Below are 22,957 nucleotides of genomic sequence, written 5' to 3'. Positions count from 1 at the left end.
TTGATTATATATATATATATATATATATATATATATATATATATATATATATATTTCAATTTGATATTGATGGCAAATTATATATCATAACATGATGTGAATTAAGTATGGTACTCTTTAGACTTATACATTAACTTATAAGACTAGAGGGAGTGGAGTGCGGTAAGGATGACATGGCGCCTACATGGTATAGGGAACACCGCCCCCTCTATGCGGTTTGGGGAGTGCGGTTTGGGAGTGCGGTCATTCTTGGGAGCGCTCCTCTCTCTCTCTCTCTTCCTCCCTCTCTCTATCTCTCTCTTCTTTCTCTTTCCTCTCTTCATGGTATACCACTCATTGAGTGCGGTAAGGGAGTGTGGTAAAATGAGGGAGCACCACTCCCTCCAGCCTAAGGGGGTGTTTGGTATAGATAAATGAATTCCTTTTCCAACTTTTTCTTTCTCTATAAATTTTAGAGAAAATGCGAGAAATGAAAAAATAGCTAACACGGAGAATTGGGAAAAAGAGGTGGATAATTGAAAACTAACGAGGTATATCCCTTCTCTCCCACTTCACCTCCTAAGCCCTAACGAGGCTGTCTGGAGATTTTGGCAACCCCGACCAACACTCCACCACCTTGCAAATATGAAAGAGAATCCATATTATTCACCATATCAAACCTATTTATCTTCCTCTTTTAGTTGGTTGCAGCTGATGTGATTCTAATCAACGGAGACAAATTTTGTAAGGAGGCCGGTCAAGATCACTCCTTGGTAATTCAACTCATCTCATCTTGATATGTACTTCTCTGTTTCTGTCTTACTTTATTTATCCACTTTTCGTATCTCAATTTGGTTAATTTGGTTATGTATTGGTATGTATTTACTTACAAATTCACATATAAGTCGATCAATCATCAATTATTTATTGAAAATATTCATTCTTTCAAGGGTTTTAGTTACATTGTGTTAGATTTTATGTTTAGTTAGTCATCTTCAAGCTACAGGTTGAATATTAAAGTCAATTTATTCATATTGTTAGATTTGTTGCGATGTAGTTGATAAATTACATAATTTATTTGTTAACAATTTGCAAGACTAGCCATTGTTACCATTCAGTCAACTGGAAATGAACACTATGTTCTATTAGCAACTAGAAAGACCAAGAAACAAGCCAAGGTTGCAACTTTACTTCCTAAAACTATCATGAAGAAAGCGTTCAATTTTACCTAGCATGCAACTGTAACAGATAGTATTGTAGGGGTTGCTTCTTGCTTGTTATCTTCAACAAAAGAGGCAGATGGATGTTGCCACTCAAGGTGATCTTGATGCAGAAAATCCAATTGGCAGATTAAGATTGCTAAAAAGGCATTACCATAGATTGGTACTATAAATGAGGCCTTTGAGATTCTTGTATTGATCCGATTAAAGAAAATATTTTTAGCACTCCAAGTTTTACAATTGTTAGCAACTCATGTACTGTTTTTTATCTTTCTAAAATTGATACAAAATAAAGTTTTTAAAATTGTTTTTGTTCTACAAGCTGATATTTGCAACATTTATTCATGGATTTAAGCAAGAATGTCTTATATTTTCTTCAATTTTTTGTACGAAACATGTAATGATGTTTTCTTTTAATACCTAAAGACGCAACAAATGAATGGAATTATTTATCTGATTGAGATGCAGTTGCATGATTTTTGTTTGTTGGATAATGTGAGAAAATAATGAATAAAAAATAATTGAGAAAATGAAAAATTAGAAAAAGAAAAATTCATAATTAGAATAAATATCTAAATCATAATTGGATTATTGTAAAATATTATTGTTTGATGGTGAAAAAATCATTTCCATTCGATTGGTTGTTACAACCAAACAAGGGAATTCATTCTCGAATGCATTTCTATGATAAATTCTTTGTTGTACCAAACACTAGAACCAATTCTTTTCCTCCAGCTTAATTCTCTTTCTCTACATTTCCATTCTCTGTTTCAATTCCATTTCTCTGTACCAACGCACCCTAAGGGTTAGAACGAAATAGTTTTGAATAAACTATTGTGATGTGAGACTAGCATATAAAGTTGTACAATTTATATTTCTTTAGGTGTTATGAGGAAAGCCATTAAAACTTGGAAGATTTTGTTTTTGTGACAATTTCTGCATTAATGTCAAAGATGGTATGAAGTGGAAAACACCATTTTTTTCATTTATATTAAGTTACTTTTAGGGAATGAGAAATTTTTTAGTAATATCAATCATATACATAAAATAGGAAAGATACCGAAATTATACTTATAGAATTGAAATAAATATATGTGTGTTGATAGTTAATTGTGATAAATAGCTAAACATATGGTGTTGAAGTATGTATCATAATGAGATGATTTGGGAATATCTATAAAGACAATTTTATATGGATAATTGATTTAAGATAAGGCGTGTTTGTAAATGCTAGACCTTGTGGCTATTTCCATCAGAGGGTACTTTCCATTATATTTATCTTATATTTGTTGTTATGTTCCATGATTTATGGTGCATGTACAAATAGGAAGGACAAGAATGAAGGCTTACGTTAGTGATGCTTGTCAAGACTTCGAAAATTTTATTTTTCACCTTTTATTGTAGTATGATGTAACACCTAATTGGGTTGATGTATAGTTTTATACAAATATGGAAATTTGATACATCTTGTTATTCGTTTGGTGACATGAATTACACAATCCGGTATAAATAATACTTGAAAGAATATATTTTGGTGTATTGTGTAATAGTTTTGGGATGGTAAAAAATGTATATGCTTGTAATGTGTTAATACATTGAAAGTATATTTTAAACAATATTATTCAGGGCTACTTTGTTAAATTTAAGGGAAATTCTACTAATTTTAGGGTGAATTTGGTTGTGTTATGTGTTCGTTTTGCTTTAGGAAAAATTTCCACTTTTAAAATTCAAGTTTGAACTTGTTTTGTGTGTTAGTCTCAATTAGAGCAACTCGCCACTTTAAAACTGAATTGTGAGATTGATTCAAATTACTTATAAATATGTTGTGTCGTTTATTTGCTTCAATTTAGAAAAACTTACCACATCAAAAATCATTTAGGAATTTTGTTCAAACTATTGTTTAATGTGTGTATGTTTGCGGTTCATTTTATGGTAATTTGTCACTTTAAATCATTGTGAGATTTCCGAGTTATGTCAAATGGAAAGTGGTGTTCACAAAGTTCAATGTAATAAATGTGTTCGATTGTAGGGATCAATTTTGATATTCTGATGCCAGATCACTCTTACATATTCGATGAGTCTAAGACGACAACAATTAAACAAGAACATGTTTAACAACAATTTGTGTTTGTATTTATTTTCATGTTTGTAATTGAAATTAATACTGATCACATTATAAATAAAATTATTTATTAAACGTGTTAGCATTTAGATTGCATGTAGTTTTTAAATGCAAAACGATTAAGAGTAGACCTACTCACCCTTACAAGTTTTGGTTGGTGACATTGTTGACTGATTTTTGTTAGTATATATATATATATATATATATATATATATATATATATATATATATATATATATATATATATATATATATATATATATATGATCATTAGATAGATGTGAATTATGGTATTCTTTAGACTTGTACATTAACTTATAAGGGTTATAAGGGTTAGAATGAAATAGTTTTGAATAAACTATTATGATGTGAGACTAGCATGTAAAGTTACACACTTTATTTTATTTAGGTGTTAGGAAGAAAGTCATTAGAACTTAAAATATTTTGTTTTTGTGATAATTTCCGGCTATTTTTAGCATTACTCTTAAAGATGGTATGAAGTAGAAAAAACCATTTTTTTCACTTATATTAAGTTACTTTTAGGGATTGAGAACCTTTAGTAATGTCAATGACATACATAAAATAGAAAAGATACGGAAATTATATTTATCGAATTGAAATAAATATATGTGTGTTGATAGTTAATTATATATACTATCAATTCCTAAAACCTTAGATACAGTAAACTTCTTTCTCTCTCTTTCTTATTTGCACACGGAATTCTTCTCCTCTCTTATTTTGCCGCGCACTGAAGTCTTCTTCTTTCTTATTTTGCCCCTGTAACTTGTGCTGTGGCTGATGTTTATCTTCTTTTCCTCAAAGTCGGTTGCCTCCTATACGATTCGTTTCTCTTTCTTTATTTCTTTCCCGTTTCTTCTTTACTCTTCCTTCTTCTTTGCTTTTCTATTTTGCTTCCTGAGATGCTATGTTCACCTGCCTGGAACCACTCTTTGATTTTGCGTTCTCCTTCTTCGCACCAATTGTCCGTCTCCTTCCAGCTTTCTCCCTCTAATCCCTATTCGTCTTCTTCTCCCAAAATTTTATTTGTGTCTTAGAGAAGGCGGAGTGAGATCGGAGAGAGAGAGCGAGCGAGAGAGAGAATCAACACCTCTCGAGCTATTTTTTTTCCCACCATATACGATAAATTGTTGAGGTAAATCGAGGTCGGCGGACGGGCCATAGAGTTTTACTTATCCCAGCCACCTGACCACATCGAAGAACAAGGAAGCAACAACTTTTCCAATTGATCTGCAACCTTTGCTAGGTGAAAGGTACGAATCGGTTCAAACCTCACATAAAACCTTAAGTTTTTTTTTTTTTTTTTTGCCAAATTTCCGATACTATCACAAGAAATGGAACAATCAGGTCAAATATTTGAGAATTCATCATGCCCGCCAAGTGTTTGATGCAAGTCCTGAACCAACAATACCACTTCTGTAATCAATTTCTTAAAACTAACTTGATTGTTTCTCACCGGCAATTCAATGATTTCGTTGTTTTAAATCCAGGATATGAGTGTAGAGGTAAAGTTCTAATTGGTGAATAAAGACATTACATTAATATGAACATATTTGTTAAAGTAAATAGTTGATGGTTAATAATCTTTGCTCAACAGAATCAACTGGAAGGTTCCCAAGAACTACACAAGGTTAGTAATTCTAGACATTCATTTTTGTTTATTGATGTGTGTGGATTTGCCAACAGATAGTTGATGGAGAACAAGATGGAATAGTTGAAAGTCAAATTCCTGGGAATTGTAGGAGAGTTTATCTCGTTTAAGGGATACTTTACAACAAATGAAGATAAGGAGGAATTACCAACTCCGAGGCTTTCGCTTAGTACTCCTGGAATGAAGAATCCTTTGAGGGGCGATGGTTTTTTAACAAAAATTAATGCTATTCAATTTACTTTGATTAACTTTCAACTTGAGTATTTTAGGTGCTTATATCTGTTAATAATCTTTACTGGTCAGTAAAGGCAACAACGTCATAGGTTCGATTTGGTTGCGAGGAGGGAGCAACGGCCTATGGAGCCGGTAGAGAATCCCAGCAAGAGTTTTTCCGATCTGCAGTTTCATCAGAGGTAAATCAACCTGGTTTTCCTTTCCTCATAAATCGAAGCCCTACTCTACTGTCCTTTCTTTTTTCTTCTTTTTTTCAGTGAATCCTTTCTCATCAACAACGCCTCCACCTGTTAAAATGATAAATGAAGAACCGATGGCAAACGGAACCAAAAAGCATATGAAACCCCAGATGTTGTAGTTGGGATTTTCTCTGGAAATGCTTCGGGTATCTCTGGCTCTTGAGTAACTCAAAACATATGCAGATTGCAGTAAGTATTCCCTAAATTCCGATTCAACTTTCAGAAATTCTACACGAAGTCGGCTTTGTTTGCTATTGTTCTTTATTATTCACCCTACAAATAGAGTCTTTCCCTTTTCGTATTAGGTTGAATTTTGTTGTTATTACTCTCAGTTTTAAGGTTTTGCTGAATTTCAGTTTGGGTTTGGTGTAATCATACAAATATACTGTTCATTTTAAAGCTAGAAAATTACCACTGTTGCTATGTTTCAGAATTGAATAAATAATTTTTTGATTATTTCTTATAACTAAGCTTACTGTCTTCTGTTTTTGATATATTAACGGGATGTAAAACACTAAACTATTGCTATGGTTGCGGACTTATTGCGACCTGCTTATCAAGACCACAAGTTTCGATATATTGAAAAATATATTCTTTTACTAATTTTTTAAAACTTTTTGTTACTCCTTCAATCAGGATGTTGCGGTTAAAGTTTATTTTGGTAATCAATATAGTGAGAACGCTTTGCAGGACTACAATGTAGAGGTATAACCACTTTTACTTTATTTTTTTTTCCAATCAAACAATAAAATATATCATTTGGATATGAACTATAATGAATTGAGCTTTTAACTTCATATTGATATAATGAAGAGACTACGTCATCCAAATGTGTTACTTTTTATGGGATCTATATGTCCACAAGATAAACTTGCCATCGTCACAGAATAATTATCCAGGTAATTATTTAAAAGATCTTTACAAAACTATAATATGACATCATGTTAGCAAATAAATGCATAATTAGTTTATAATAAATCCAACAGGTATTGACATTAGATTACCATGGTTGCTTATTAGGTATAACATAATTTTATAATCTTGAATCTTTTTGCAGATGGAGATAGAATTGAATTAGATAAAGCGTTAAAGAGACCTTTTTGTCTTCTGATTCAGGAAAGGCAAACATCAAGACAAGGACTTCTTACTGTCGGTAGGGAAACAAGAGGGCCTGCACAAGCATGCCATAGGTCCGAATTCAAGCTTTTCTTTTCTCCTTTAACGAGCAATAGGAAACAATCAATAAATTAATCAACATACAGACATAACATTAGGTTAAAATACCTGATTAATGAAGAGTATACCGCAAGGCCATTATGCATGTGCCAGCTCAACAGTTTATTTATGTCTAGCGATTTTTTTTTTTAGTTTTAAATGTTAAAAAAAACTACTGATTAATGTAACAATTGATGATCCAAATTTGGTAAAAAGATTCTTAAGCCCCGTTTTTTTTTTTTTTCGTGCATCTGTCATGATTTATGCTCATCATAAAACTATTAAAATGGTTGCCCCTTGGGCATCTTTCTGGGTCAGGGAATCCGGCGAGAGTTTTAGAGCCCATGTATGCACTGTATCTTGGTCAATTAGATTTGGATAGTAGGACAACATCCACCAAATAGCAATATACTTTCATATCTTTCAGTATTATAGCAGCATTCATGATTTCTTTCGTTTTTATGATTGATAAATAAATAAAAGTCCATTGTTGTTTCTTGCATTTAGCATTTATCATCTTATTTATAAAAAAAAACCAATGAGTTATCTAACATGCATACTCATATAGAAAAAAAAAATCAACAAATGTTTTCATATACTACCAGGACTGAAAAAATGACCATTGAAGTTATCTGGACCAGGGGCTCATTCAGGTAGTTTTCTTATTAATTGTCTATTGTTTGTAATATTTTCTCTAATTTTTTAAGAAATAAATTTCCGGGATTTTGATTATTTCAGTGGATGTATTTGATCCCTAACCAGGTTGTTCAACAGAACATGAAGTTGGTGCAATCCCCCGATGGCAGAAAGTGGCTGTATGGAGAAGTTCATGGCCAAATTTTGAAGTCCGTTTATTATTGGATTTTTTTCTCCGATCTCCATCTTTAGTCATTGGTTTCACCATATCTGCAAGCAATTAAATATAATAGGTAAATCATCTCAAAACATTTTTTACTTTTTCGGTTCTTTTCTAGGGTAAAATACACCAAATAACAACATACTTTCAATGATTTGTTTGTCATATGAAGACCCCTTCTGTATATGTAATATGTTTTTATTAATATTATATTATGTTTTACCATTTGGTACAACTTGAAATAAGGAAAAAAAAACAAACACAGCGCCAACGGCGCGCATGATTCCCCTCTAGTTGTGATAAATAACTAAGCATATGGGACTGAAGTATGTATCATAATGAAATGATTTGGAAATATCTAAATAAAGACAATTTTATGTGGATAATTGATTTAACTTAAGGCGGGTTTGTAAATAGTAGACCTTGTTGCTATATCCATTGGAGGGTACTTTCCATTATATTTATCTTATATTTGTTGTTATGTTCCATGATTTATGGTGCATGTACAAGTAGGAAGGACAAGAATGAAGCTTACGTTAGTGATGTTTGTCAAGACTTCGAAGATTTTAATTTTTCACCTTTTATTGTAGTATGATGTAACACCTAGTTGGGTTGACGTATAGTTTTATATAAATATAGAAATTTGATTTATCTTGTTATTCGTTTGGTGAAATGAATTACATCATCCGATATAAATAATACTTTAAATAATATTTTTTGGTGTATTGTGTAATAGTTTTGGGATGGTAAATAAATATATATGCTTGTAATGTGTTGATACCTTGAAAGTACTTTTTTAAAGAATATTATTCAGGGCTACTTTGTTAAATTTAAGGGAAAATCTATTAATTTTGGGGTGAATTTGGTTGTGTTATGTGTTCGTTTTGTTTTAGGGAAAATTTCTACTTTTAAAATTCAATTTTCAACTTGTTTTGTGTGTTGGTCTCAATTAGAGCCACTTTAAAACTGAATTGTGAGATTGATTCAAATTACTTCTAAATATGTTGTGTCGTGTATTTGCTTTAATTAAAAAAACTTTCCCCAACAAACATCATTTAGGAATTTTGTTCAAACTATTTTTTAATGTGTGTATGTTTGTGGTTCTTTTTATGGAAATCCGTCACTTTAAATCATTGTGTATTTTCGAGTTATGTCGAATGGAAAGTTGTGTTCGTAAAGTTCAATATAACAAACGTGGTAGGTTTTAGGGCATCGATTATGATATTATGATACCAGATCACTCCTATATATTCGGCGAGTCTAAGACGACAACAATTAAACAAGAACATGTTTAACAACAATTTGTGTTTGTATTTTTTTCATGTTTGTAATTGAAATGAATATTTATCACATTATAAACGTACTCCATTTAGATTGCATGTAATTTATATTGCATGTAGTTTTGGTTGGTGACATTGTTGAACGGTGTTTATTAGTATACCGGCTGGTCCTCGTAGCTATAAACATGAGTTAGATTTTTCTAAATTTGTCTATGTTTAAAAGTTTATTTTCGCAAAAGAATGTTGAAAATTAGATTTTCCAGCAGAATATCTGGAAATTTTGTAATTTTATATTAGAAAAATGAAATAATTAAAATATTATTGATTATAAGATATTTTAAATAAATTCCGTCGTCAGTCAATCACTAAATGGTAATGTCGTTAATCCGTAGAAACTAATGTGTCGCTATTTCATCGATAAGTTTTCTTATTCTGTTACAAATCTTTTGTTGTTTGGTTGCTTAAATTCTTTATTTCAAAAATATTAGGAGTAAAATATGTTAGATTAGCGACAAAATATTGTGGTTCTCTAATGCTAATTATTAGCCACCGGTGTATAAGTATGTCTACAATCTTATTCATTTTACAGGGGTAATAATTGTGTGATTAAACGAGTTTATTCATTAAGGTTTTCTTCTCTCTAGTAACCATTAATTGATTTGAAGGCTTGTACTTTTCACAACCCTGATCTCATTTGGGTTCGCTTAGTCAAAGTGATATATGGGTCGGATGGAGGTTGTGGTTCTTTACTCCCAAAAAAAAGTTGGATAGGTCCTTGGAATGGTATTATCCGTATGATGTCCCACCTGTGTGATCGTGGTTTTGATTTGCTTTCTCTTTGTCCGATTCGGATTGGTGATGGTTACAGGACTTCTTTTTGGCAGGATACTTGGAAAGGGGATAGGCCACTTGCAGAGACTTTTCATAGGATCTTTGCTTTAGATTCTCATAAATTTGCTTCAGTTTGTGATAGGGTGGAGTTGGGTTGGGATACTTCCTCTCTTAGGAGATTGCCTCGGGGTGGTATTGAGCAGGCTCAGTGGGAGGCTTTTTTGATTATGATGCAGGGATTACAGCTTAATTCTAGTCCTGACCGATTGGGATGGCTCTTGGATTCGTCTGACCACTTCACGGTTGCTTCAGCTAGGTCTTTTATTGACAATGATATGCTGCCTACAGGTGGTGGCGTAACTTATTGGAATAATTGGGTTCCAATTAAGTTGAATATTTTCATTTGGAGAATAAGATTAAACGGGTTGCCCACTCGAGCAAATCTTTCTCATATGGGTATTTTGTTGGATTCGATTTTGTGTCCAGTTTGTTCCACTACAGTTGAATCCATCGATCATCTGTTTCTAAGGGGTAGTGAATTAATTGATCTTTGGACTAGGGTTGCCATTTGGTGGGGTGTTCAGCTTCCTAATCATCTTTCCATGGATTCGATCTTGTTTTGGTCAAACTCATTCCCTTGGAGAAGTGGTCAACGGAAAGCTTTTGATGCGGTGATCATAACTACTTCTTGGTGTATTTGGAATTTCCGTAATTCCATTATCTTTGGAACGGTGTTGCCTAAGAAATCGATCATTTTTGATGATGTCGTAAAAAATTCTTATTTTTGGGTCACGAATAGATGTAGTAAAGCTAATATCTCTTGGAATTCATGGCTTCATGATCCTGCCATTGCTTGTAATTTATTGTAATTTCCTTTTTCTAGCTTCTTGCTAGTTTTTTTTAATAAAATTCCGTCGTTCCAAAAAAAAAGAAAGGCGAAGGAAATGTTTTGATAAATTTATTGAGTATACGCTTATGGAAATCTTTGTTGACGCCTCGGTTGATATGTTAATTCGATTCAATAGTGTTGAGAAATTGGTTTTAGATAGAACTATAGTGTAGGTTGGTTGTTTGTAATATCATGGCCATGTGTGATGGGGTGCTTACATATAAATTTCTTTGCATTAAACTCTATGCTTCTAAATTGAGTTTTACATAGAAAAGACTTATTATTTTGGAAATTTTTTTGATAATGTCCTAAAATAATTTGAATAGAAAAATCCCGATTATTTAACACTTTTAATAAATTAACGAAAAAGTCATTTTTTTAACAGAAAATGACATATTATGTGATTTTCCTAAAATAATAAAACTTTTCTGTGTAAAACTCAATATAAATTAGTCAACTTTTTAAGATTTACAAAAATACTCCTTTAATTTATTTTACAAATGACCAACATATATCACAAGCAACATAAATAACATCTGAATGTTTAAAAATGAATCATGAAACACAAACAATAGATTTTTGGGAGAAATAACTATTGCTACCCGCTAAGAAAGGTGAAGTAAATGTTTTGATGTGTTTAATGAATTTTTGTTTATGAAATATTTCGGTGACACTTCGGTTGATCCGTTAATTGGATTTGATCCATTAATTGGATTCAGTAGAGCGATTAAATTGGTTTCCACTAGAGTTATAGTAAGTACGTTGTCTTCTTACATACAGATATCAATGTATTAAACGTTATACTTAAAGTTTAATCACTTTTCTGAGATTGACAAATATATTATGTGAACTTAACATGGTCTTTTTTAATAATAACCAAAATGATACTAACTTTCACAACATTGAGATTAAGGCTTAACGACTAAACATGTAAAGTATTGAATGTCATACACGTCTCATAATAACATAGGGCATTCATTTCCTAATTATCAAGGTTATTCATATGATATATGAGTGAGAAAGAAACCAAGATTCCCATATCTAAGTAGCTGATAACCTCCAAATAATTGGTTGCAACCGCTATAGAAAAAATGAATTACGAAAATGCACTAAACAATATAAAATAACAGAATTATTCATTTAGCATAATAACCTTGAAGGATTGGGTCAAACAAACATTCCATGCTAGATTATACTTTAGTAAAACACTTTGCGGTGGCCTAGCATAGTGGTTTGTATAAGAGTATTTCTAAAAGTTAACCTTACAATGACTTTTTTTTTTTTTTTTTGTTATATTATCTTTCCATTAAGTTTTACATAACAATTTTTTTTTTTATAAAAATCCATTTCCTATGGTTAAACTTTTCAAAAGATTTTTTTTCTACAATTAATTAATTTACCCTTTATCTATATTAGTTGTTTTATCATGCATGAATATATTTCAAAATTCAAATACATGGGTTATATAGGTTACCTCAAATTTTTGCAGTACATATGTTGCCAAACTTTAATATTAATTTGATGTTCGTGTTTTTAAACTAATACAGAGGCTATATGAATTATTGATGTTTGCGATTTAATTAGTTAGATATATAAAAAATGTTACTAAGTGTAGGGGATTAAATGTAACAAAATTCTATAAGAAATTTAAAGTTCAGAGAATTATAAATGATGGGAGTGAATTATCAAAAAAGCTATCATATCTAATGGAAAAAGTTAATAAAACATTATTCAATTATTCAAGTAGTAATAAGCTTAAAAAGCCAGCTACCATGGGAGATGTTCTAAAAGTCCAATGCCCATAACCACCCTAATCCTCATTAAAATTAAAACTTCCACACTTCAACTATTAACCATTTCAGTAAATATAACACACTGGAACCAATACCACTACGCCATGGGCACTCTCTCCATGTTTCTTATCCATTGGGCGGATCTTTCATGCTCCTTAATCAATCTTAATTCTATAGAAAAATTAAAAATGCCAAAAACGCAATTAGCGGATACATTCATGATATAATTTCTAATGACATATATGTAGAAAATATTTTTGAAGCCTACAAGCAAGAATTTTATGAAAGATCTCAAATGTATGACACACATAAACACACATAGTTGCATTATTATTCCATAAACACACATTCTATCGTTTAAACATCACCATATCCATACGGATATACATACTCGACAAGGTTTTATTCAGGAACATAACAAGCAGCAGAAAAGAACATAACTTCAAACACAAACTCCATCACAATAACATAAGGGCAACTTAGACATATATATGTATATATATAGATATATAAACCACTGCTGCATGGTTTGAAAAGGTGCCAGTTTTCTACTCTTGGGTTTCCGGGGTGTTATCATCAGGAGCAGGCTGGGATGTGGATCCTTCAAGAAAACCTTCAATAACTTCTTCGGAAAAAGCTGGAGAGAAAATTGGTGGATGATCAAATGCACATGCACTGCCAAAGATACAAATACCTGACTTTTCATAATGCCAGCATATACTTCTCCCCTGTGAAGATAAATCATCAAATATACACTCTCTTAATTAGCTTCTTTCTGTATTTCATATTACGACTGTATCTACATATTGATCAATTAAACCGAGTTTAATTAAAAGCCAAAAAAGATTTGAATACTTACAGGCCTTTGAGGCAGGCCCTCTTCATTTAGAACAAGCGATGACTCTTTCGCAGGATGGTAATTGTTTGTTCCATAAAACCCAGGATTCGCAGCCATTCCCTGTTGAGTTATAAGCTTGAAAATCAGATACTTTGGCATAAGATGGAGAATGAACACATATTAACACTAACAATATTAGTAAACGTAACACTATTTGTATCCTAGAAAGATACGACACCTGATTTCCATTCCAAGCATTAATGGTTGGTTGAACAGTGCTATCTGTCATTAATGGAGCTTTTGGATAGTATTCAGCATTCATATTTCCAAAAGATTGATGTGGATGTTCAAAACCATAACCATTTCCGTGTTGTTCATAAGGGTCATAAATCGGATCGGGATGGTGATATTTGCAGTCTACTCCATAACCACAAGACCCGTTACGCATGTAGAAGGAACACTCTTGTTGTCCCTGGTTAATTAAGAAGATAATATAATCATCAACCAAGTTTCTGAACTAAATAGTATGTCTAAATGTATGTATTTTTACTTGAATTGATTATACAAAAAAAATGGAAGAAGTAGATTACCAATCTGTAAGGGAGTCCGACAGTGTTAAATAGCCTTTGTTCCGGTGGAACTTGTGGTGTGGAGTGCATAAATTTGCAATATATTCCTCGGTTGCAAGCTCCAACCTGGAAAAACTGCAGTTTATGATGTGAAAGCGAATCATAGCTTTAATTCTTCTATAACATATAGATATAGATGGTCTCGTATCATAAATGCCATTAATAACGTTATATAGGAAATCTTGAAATACTTGTTATGAGATCTAGAAAATCTTTGAGGTATTAGCTTTTCCTTCTTCTATATATGTTATCGTTGAACCTTAATGTAAAGATAATCAATCGATAGATCTTGTATTTATCTTTGGTCTAATAAAAATCAATATCTTGACATCTTTAGATGATTTACACAATTTCAAAGGTCAGCGCACCGCTTACTTTCATTAAAGTGTCAATTATTTGGTTTTAATAAAAATTTTAGGAGCATATAACATAGCCAAAGAAATATGGTTCTAGTTTTGGTCCATAACAGTTATTAAATGCACTAAATATTAATTTGAACTATATATTCAACAAACCAATTTAATTTGTGCTAAATGCAACATTGAGTAATGAGCACAAACACAAAAATTTAGGATGAACCAGATAGCTTTTTATTATTTTTTTTATTGTTCTACAAATTAAATGAACTAAATCGGTTAAAATATCAAATAAAGGTTACTAGAAACAAGATTGAAAACCTTGAAAATCGTTTACCAACAAAGTTCACCAATCCATCAAAATCACCGATTATGAACACCAAACACATGGGTATATAATTCATTCTACCTTGCATGGCATGATGGGACTCGGTTTGTCAGATTCTTTTCCAGAAGAGCTTCCATTGTTTCCTTCCTTCTGAACCTTCTCAACCTTCACATGGCAAACACTGGTATACATCAATTTTCATCATAGAATAATCGCAATAGAATCATATATACCATAAGTAAATTTAAGCCACCAAACCCTATAAGTCACGAATTTTGTTTGAAATGTGAAAGCGATAACCTATTTTTATGAAAAATCTATCATGAAGTAAAGGTGAAACCGGAAGATATAGACTGAACCTTATCAGCGGTTTTTAAAGTGGGGTGGCGAAATTTGCAAAAGTCTCCGAAACTACAATATCCGGTATTAACAAAAACCGAACAGTCCTTATCGACCTTTTTTGCCATGAATGTTGTTTGAAAAGGAACCCCTAACGGTGGTCCGATGACTGGAACAAGTTGGTGGTGGAGATTAGAATGGAAGGAGTGTGTGTCAAAAATGATGAGTTCGTCAGCTTTTATATAGTCGTGTGGGGGGGGAGGGGGAGGGGCGGGTGGGGCCTGCTATTAATCTGTTTGACTTCTAAACTCCAACAAATATCATGTAGGTCCACTCATAGTCTCATTCATTCTATTTTAAGGTTTGTTTTAAATGTACGTTCAAAATAAAATGCAATAATTTTTTAATTTTATAAAATAGTATGATTTTACTATAAATAGAATAAACAGAATGAGGGTATAACAAATTTTAATAAAAAAGTATTTTTTTTATTCATAGATTTATTTTAACTCATGTTGGTTTTATTATATGTATGTGAGTTAGTACTATAGGTAAATGGTTGATCAAATCTTTTGTTAAATTAGTTTTCTAAATCATAAAAGTTTATTAATCGACTTTACAGTATGAAGTACTGTTTAAAATTTTCTGTGAATTGATTTTGTTTTTTCAAAAATGGAAAATTTATTAAACACCGGTTTTGTCCAATTTGAGCTTCTTTTTTTTTTTTTTTTTACAAATGTGAACTTAATGATATAAAAGAAAACGTTACTAAACAATTCTCAAAGTCTTATTGCTTAAATAAATTAAGAAATTAAATAATCCATGGGTAGTTTAAATAATATATATATATATATATATATATATATATATATATATATATATATATATATAAAATTTAATTTCTAATTATTTGATTATCTAGATTATTTCAACATTAACATCATGTTCTTACCAAAAATAATATATATAGTGACTATCTTTTTATTATAATTAAAATAAATTAGAAAATCAAACAAAAACATTTTTAAATTTTAAACTAAGAAAAAAGACAAATGACCAATAAAACTTTAACATCAAATTTAGTGGTAATAAATATTATTATAACACATTTGAGGTATATAAATGAAGAATAGATATTCTAAAACCAAAAGTTTGAAGGTTTAAATCCTTTATATGAAATGTATAGATTTAAAAATAGTAAATTAATGAACTGTTTTAAAAAAATATATCATATCACATAATTCTTTTCTAGAAAAAAAAAAGATATTTTTCCTATCATTTTATAAATTTAAAACTTTCATAATATATTAATTTAAAATACGTTATTAAATTCACAATATTATTTTATTAAATATAGACTTTTTTTATATCTTCTCCATATAATTTACAGAACTAATATATTAAAAGTTTTACATCCACGTAGACTTTTAAAATAATTATTATAATATAGTTATTTATTAATTTAAATATTATGTTAAATTCAAAATATAAATCTATATAATATAATAAAAAAATAAACTTTAAAAATATATTAATAATACTAAATTTTAAAATATTATAAAAACTAGTATAAATTTAAAACGACAAGTCAAAATATTTAAAAAAAAACAAAAAACAAAAAAAAACTATTTTTTATTATAAATCATTTTTCCAAATAAATGGTTTTTAAATAATTAACAGAAACAATTGTATTGCCTTTTAACATACAAACAATATTTCATATATCAATTCAAAATTATGATTGAAATTCAAAAAAATAAATAGATAAGTATTTTTTTAGTTTAGTTAATCATAACATTAAGCTGTAATACTAAATCGATAATCATATTTAATTTTATTTAATTGCAGTTTGCGGGTAATGTTATTAAATTATATATATATATATATATATATATATATATATATATATATATATATATATATATATATATATATATAATCATTCAATACATACCTCCTACCTTCCTACTCAAGATCATCATAATTTGTTATGTAGGACATTTAATTTACCTGAATAACAACTTGAAGTTCTTAATGTCAAAAAATTTGTTAGTTTTGGCATTAAAAACATTAAATGGGTCCCATTAAACTCAACCAGTATCCACCTTGTTCTAAATTGCATTTTCGTCCCTGGTCTAGCCAACATTTTCGGTTTTTGTCACAAAGAATTGGATGTCAATTTTAGACCTCATATTGATATTAGTTAACAATTTTGGTCCCTCTGTTGTTACATACTGAGATTCTAGAATTTTTCGGATCATTCAAGAATGTCTTATAATTCTCTATGAGATTGAAGAAAAAGCAATCATGTATATAAGAAACATGTAGAAGGCGAAAAGATCCAAAGTCGTTAAAATATAAAGTTGAGATACAAGTCAGTAATACCATCTAAAGCCTTAGTAAAGGATGAATCAAATTCTACTTGCTATAGTTTATTTTCTAATCGGTAGAAATTATCTTCTTTTATTCTTTTGGGATTATACTTCAATCACTATTAATTGTATCTTTAATACAAATACCAACTAATAGGTAGATAAAACACTTTATAAGAATTTGTATGAAAAGACTTCATCTATATCTTAATTAAATGTTTTATGGATTTGTATGGAAAGACTCCATCTATATCTTAATTAAATGTTTTATGGATTTATAGCCTACATTAGACTAAAGCTTATAATCCTAAAATCTACTAAATACATATTTGTAGGATACTCTAAAAAGTTGTTTAGATTAATATCAAGGTTCTAAATGACGTGAGGTGTGACGTGACGGCAAGGCCAAGCCTCAAGCTTAACGAGTGATGGCGAGCCATGACATTTTTCAAGGCGTGATGTAAGACGGGGATTTTGTATTAATTTATAATTATATTACCACATAAATATAAATTTATATTAAATATAACTACTTATTAGAAGTTTTATATCAATAACTAATAACAAAAAGTTAAAAAAAAACACAATACTTGTATCCCCGATTAGAAAAAAATAACAAAGAGCAAAAAACGTGTCTCAAACGAAAAACACGTGCCATAACACCCCATAATGCGCCATGACACGCCATATCACGCTTTGCCACACGCCACGCCTAACAGCAACGTTATGAGGCTTTTCGTAACGGCGACGCCATGCCTCACGCCATGGCACGCCTTGGCGCGCGTCATGCCGCCTTTTAGAACACTGATTATTATATAAAAACTCACCAAGAATGAGTTCCCTTATATCTCTTAAAGCCGAGTTAGCAGAAATCAAGCTTCTAATGACAAAGCAAGTGGGAAGCACATGGAACTTGAAGCAGCTCAAGAACCATAGCCTAATGTAGCAGGAGTTCGCACTAGTTTTAACAAGAAATTGTTAAACATGAATAATAGTTATTCATAAACAAAAATTGTTTGCATTATTGGTAGAAAACATCTATGACTTGAGAAATATGGAATCTCTCATTGATGAGTTCTTCTTGATGGTTTCGGGAAAATCCATAAACTACCAAAATGCTATTGCAGACCCGACACATATTAAATGACTTAGATTCATGAACATTGAGATGTAATCCATGTCTAATAATCATGTGTGGGCTTGATTAATCTTCCCTCTATAGCAAGGCTAGAAGGAGTAAGAGATTCTTTTAGAAAGAATACTGACATGGATATCTATACACATTTAACAATGTTTGTCATAAAAGATTTTTATCATACTCACGTCATTGACTATGGTCCTTATCATACTTATGACATTGACTATGATCAAACATTTTCACAAGTAGCTATCATTAGATCAACAAGGATATTATTTATTATAACTATATATTCTTAATATGAGATATAGCAAAAAGATTACAAGAAAAAACGCTTTTCTTAATAGACATCTACTATAAGATATATATATATATATATATATATATATATATATATATATATATATATATATATATATATATTGCTTGTCCTGGAGGTTTTCTTAGTCCATGTTATCCTAATAAAATGTGTAAGGCTTAAGATCCACTTGTGGATATAAAGCAAGCATCTTAAGGTTAGAATCATTATTTTAATATGAAAACACAATATATGTTTTTATATCAAAATGAAGATGACATTTGTGTATACTAAGTGGGAGCATAGTGATATTCTTCATCTTCTATAAATGAGACATACTTAATCATGAGAAATTACATTCTGACCATGTCAGTTGTTATTTCACCTTGACTCAGAATGTGTTTCTAAAATGAAAGACTTAGGAATGACAATATATATTCTTGGAATGTAAAATATAAAGAGATAGATAAAGGCGAATGTTAAAGTTTTTAAAATGTTTATGCATATATTGAAAATGTCTTGAAATAGATCAATATACAAGATTCCTTTTGAGGACTCTTGGAGTTGACACATGGCACTAAGTTTGAGCTAGCATCAAAAGGACTTAACTGTAACGCTCACGTTTCTTGCTAGGCATATCCTATAAAATATGTATTTACGTCGGTCGACGATTGTAAGTTGTAACCTTTTAAGAATAAGTGAAAGATAATTATTTGAGTATATGTTATATGCGTGGACATTTGACAAATATTATGTGAATATAATATTTGTGTAAAAAAATTATTTTAAAAAACTTAATAAATATGGCTAATACAAACATTAAAAATAAAAAGATTATTTAGGATAAATAATCTTAACGAAAGTTGTAATGAACCTAAAATTACAAATTATATGTTATAAGATGTATTTGGTCTAAATACATTTAAGGGTGAACCGAAGTAGTGAAACGATAATTTTTCCATTATACTAGTTTTTCGATAATAATTGACCGAGTACTTTTTACGACATTAGTTATTGATTATAAATGATTTGGATAAAATCCTCTCTAATAAATGAAGGTTTTTTTTGCCACTTGTCATACTCTCATTCAATTTGCCAAATGTCATTTTGTCATAATTTTGAAATATATTTTCCTCTTGTTATTTACTTCAATTTTTATTTTTCAATATATCATTAATTTAGTTTCTATAAATTAAACATACCATAATGATAATATTAATTTTAATTTTTAAATTTCAAATTTCAACTTTCAAAGTTCAATTTCAATTTTAAATAAATTTACAGTTGAAACCTTCGTATTTAACATTTTGTTATAATTAATTTTAATTTATTTTTTTGCATGTTTTTTTTTTCATAATTTTTACTTATTTTAAATTTCAAATTCAAATAACCTTACCGTTTAATCATTTGTATTTAAGATTTTTGTTTTAATCAACCCGTATAATATACGGGTCTCACAGCAAGTTTTATTATAAAGGGTATAATGATTTTATTAATAAACAATTAAGGGTCTATAGTGTAATTTGAAGGATATATTGTGTGAATACAAGAATAACCGAGGGACCATAAATGTAACTATAATTGATTTGTGAACTGCAAACCAACATACTATGTAAGAAATATAAGAAAGCTAGTACATATTTTATTAATTAAAAATAACATGTGTTGTTTAAATATGTGGTCGTACAACTTCATTTAATAAAAAGGTATACGTGTTTTGTTTTTCTATTGACTCTTGTAACTAGAGTTATTACGTGTCAATAATTTTAAATGCGTAAGCATTTTAAACCGTACGAAAGATAAGAGATAGGCGGTTTGAATTCTAGTATAAATAGCAACATCTTGAATTATTTTCATATATCAACGAAAATCTTTCATGAAATTATTTTTGGATATCACTTCACATATTAGATGTTTTAGGCAATATAATACGTTGGCAAGCAGTGTTGAGCTTGGTGCCATAATAGTAGTTAGTTTTTACTAACTATTCAGGTGAGTGCATAGTTACTTTGATCTTACACACACATATATATATATATATATATATATATATATATATATATATATATATATATATATGAAGTATTTAATATAAATTACGTGCTATGTGTGCATATTATCTGTGTTCCTGATATCCATGCTTAGGGGTGTCAAAAATACCCGAACCCCTTAACCCGACCCGACCTGAACCCGAATTAGATAAATAGGGTCGGGTTTAATAGGGTTTAAAGGGAAATTCGGGTTAACCCGAAAAACCCGAAAGTTATAGAGGGTCTGGTTTCGGGTGGAGTTCTTTGCTTTTTTTTGGGTTCGGGTCAACCCGAATAACCCGATTAATGGTTTCTATATGCAAACACAATAAACAACAACAATTAATGCATATGATACAACACTTCAATGATTTTAAGATTATTTTGGCAATTTACGTGTACATATTTTAAGCATTCCAAATTATATAACCATCATTGTAAAACCCTTTAAATAATCATTGTGAAACCCTTTAAATAAGTGCACAAAGACACCATTGAAATCAAAGAATGCAAAAGAGTTATAGAAAAAATTAATTAAATTCTCCATTGCTACTGTGTATAGAGTACACATGCCTCCCAACCAAAGCCAAATATTGAACCTTTTTACCAATTTACATTTTATTTCCCTACCCTATATATGTGTATTTATTAAATGGCTCAACACAATACATTCACTTGCTAAGACGCTTAAGATAAATACTCTTGGTTTATGACTCGGAAATTCCCAACTATTTTAATTAAATACCATTTATTGTATTTTGTAGTCCAACTTACCTTTAAACCCGATTAACCCGACTTATCCGATCCTAATAACACGAAACCCGATTAACCCGAACCCGACTAACCCATAACTTAATAGGGTCGGGTTCCGGGTGGAAGTTCATTTTTAAAAAACCCGACTAACCCGACCCTAATAACCCGAAACCCGATCTGGTTGACCCGATTAACAGCCCTATCTATGCTGGATGAAAAAAAAATATACATGTTTTATTTGATTTAAACTGTATATGTATTTTATACCTATAATTATGATGGGTAAAGATGGGTAGATGAAATAAATGATGAGCGATGAATTAAAATGATGAGAGGCCTCAATGTTTAACCTGACTTAGTCATCTAGCGGAGTATAGATGACGACCACAGACTATTCTAGACAGTCCAGTGGAACGCTGGCAGGCTCGCAACCTGTAGGTGTTTGTGAATGATGTGTTCACCGGTGTACTCCATCCCCCTCATGGTTGCCTTACTGTCATATATTGTTGAGGAATCCCCTAAGCAGTATTGTCATCCCGATGATGATCCTTAGGTTAGGTACCTTAAATTAGATGCTTTAGGGACAGAAAGTGAGGATAACGGGAACGGGTAACCGGGTTGATTGATTGATGAAATTAATAAATTTAATTATTGTGGGTTGAAAACCATATGTGCTCACGAGGCTTTCCCAAGCCTGACCCACTCAGTTTCATTGTATTATAGGTAGCGGCACAATAGCACAGATGTGATGAGTTTAAATTTGGAGAGAGATTTAAAGGAGAATAGGCCATTAGAATAATAATTCATTATAAGGCCTGTAATATTACGTTTATGCTTATATTGTTGTACTGACCATGACATCCCAAGGTTTTTAAATATAAATGAAATACATTTCCTCGGAAATTCTTTGATAATGATATTTTCATATTTTTGGGAACAAATTCTGCATTATTACTCTTTTGAAAAGAATACTCTAATTTAAATAAGCAAAAACAAATCGGTCTTTTTTGGCTGTGAAATTGGGGATGTCATAGTTGGTATCAGAGGATTAGTTTAAACGAACTAGGAATTTAGGAAATTTCTAGACTTAAACATGGAATGCTAAGCGATGATTATGAGATGAGTGTCTCATATATATTCTAGACACGAGCACTAGCTTATTTTGGGAAAGATGCCTAAATTGTTTTTCTGTGCCAAATGATTAATGTGATAGCTATAAAGATGCCTTATATGCTATTATTTGATCGGATCTATGGTCTGTTGTCGACCGTATCTGGAAACTTTATGTGTTCAGAATTCTAAGCGTGTAATTACGAAATTAGAACTAGCATGTAACTTTTCAGAGTGACAAGGTGGATTAAACGTCAATCGTAAACAAAGATCTAAATTCACCTATTTTGGTGTATAGATCGATATGGTGAGAACTTGAAGCGGAAACGCTAATGGAAATGCTAATCAGGGGCCTATGATTGAGCGTGCACCGGAAGTAGCAGCTGCACTTGAGCCAATCAATATGGCAGGAGTACAAGAAATGATTCAAATGATGTTG

General features: G+C 30.7%; 1 protein-coding gene and 1 long non-coding RNA gene across 20 annotated transcripts; both read left to right on the top strand.

The window, feature by feature from the left end:
* Nucleotides 1-490: 490 nt before the first annotated feature.
* LOC145162953 (uncharacterized) lies at nt 491-1,503 on the top strand. Of its 2 annotated transcripts, none has more exons than XR_013739456.1 (2): nt 491-752; nt 1,081-1,503. It is a non-coding gene; the product is annotated as an uncharacterized LOC145162953 (long non-coding RNA). The 2 variants fall into 2 exon arrangements; XR_013739457.1 differs by having other exon boundaries at nt 1,076-1,503.
* Nucleotides 1,504-4,051: 2,548 nt separating this feature from the next.
* On the top strand, nt 4,052-8,247 carry LOC145167211 (uncharacterized). 18 transcript variants are annotated; one of them, XM_079086335.1, is made up of 12 exons: nt 4,052-4,592; nt 4,687-4,844; nt 4,937-4,969; nt 5,082-5,195; nt 5,294-5,403; nt 5,482-5,652; nt 6,100-6,168; nt 6,277-6,362; nt 6,521-6,653; nt 7,284-7,331; nt 7,441-7,607; nt 8,048-8,247. In XM_079086335.1, the coding sequence occupies exons 2-5, from the start codon at nt 4,709-4,711 to the stop codon at nt 5,311-5,313; spliced, it is 303 nt and encodes a 100-aa protein (XP_078942461.1). In that variant the 5' UTR covers nt 4,052-4,592; nt 4,687-4,708; the 3' UTR covers nt 5,314-5,403; nt 5,482-5,652; nt 6,100-6,168; nt 6,277-6,362; nt 6,521-6,653; nt 7,284-7,331; nt 7,441-7,607; nt 8,048-8,247. The 18 variants fall into 18 exon arrangements, 5 of the variants coding, with proteins under 5 accessions (XP_078942461.1, XP_078942462.1, XP_078942465.1 ...); XM_079086336.1 differs by adding an exon at nt 6,450-6,483 and having other exon boundaries at nt 4,058-4,592; nt 4,937-5,403; nt 6,580-6,653; nt 7,247-7,331; nt 7,417-7,607; XR_013740993.1 differs by adding an exon at nt 6,450-6,483 and having other exon boundaries at nt 4,071-4,592; nt 4,937-5,403; nt 6,580-6,653.
* The last annotated feature ends 14,710 nt before the right edge of the window (nt 8,248-22,957 follow it).

The sequence above is a fragment of the Lactuca virosa genome, chromosome 3, assembly GCF_052849685.1.
Source record: "Lactuca virosa cultivar CGN04683 chromosome 3, Lactuca_virosa_CGN04683_v6, whole genome shotgun sequence".
NCBI lineage: Eukaryota > Viridiplantae > Streptophyta > Magnoliopsida > Asterales > Asteraceae > Lactuca > Lactuca virosa.
This window is presented reverse-complemented; position numbering and strand designations above follow the sequence as displayed.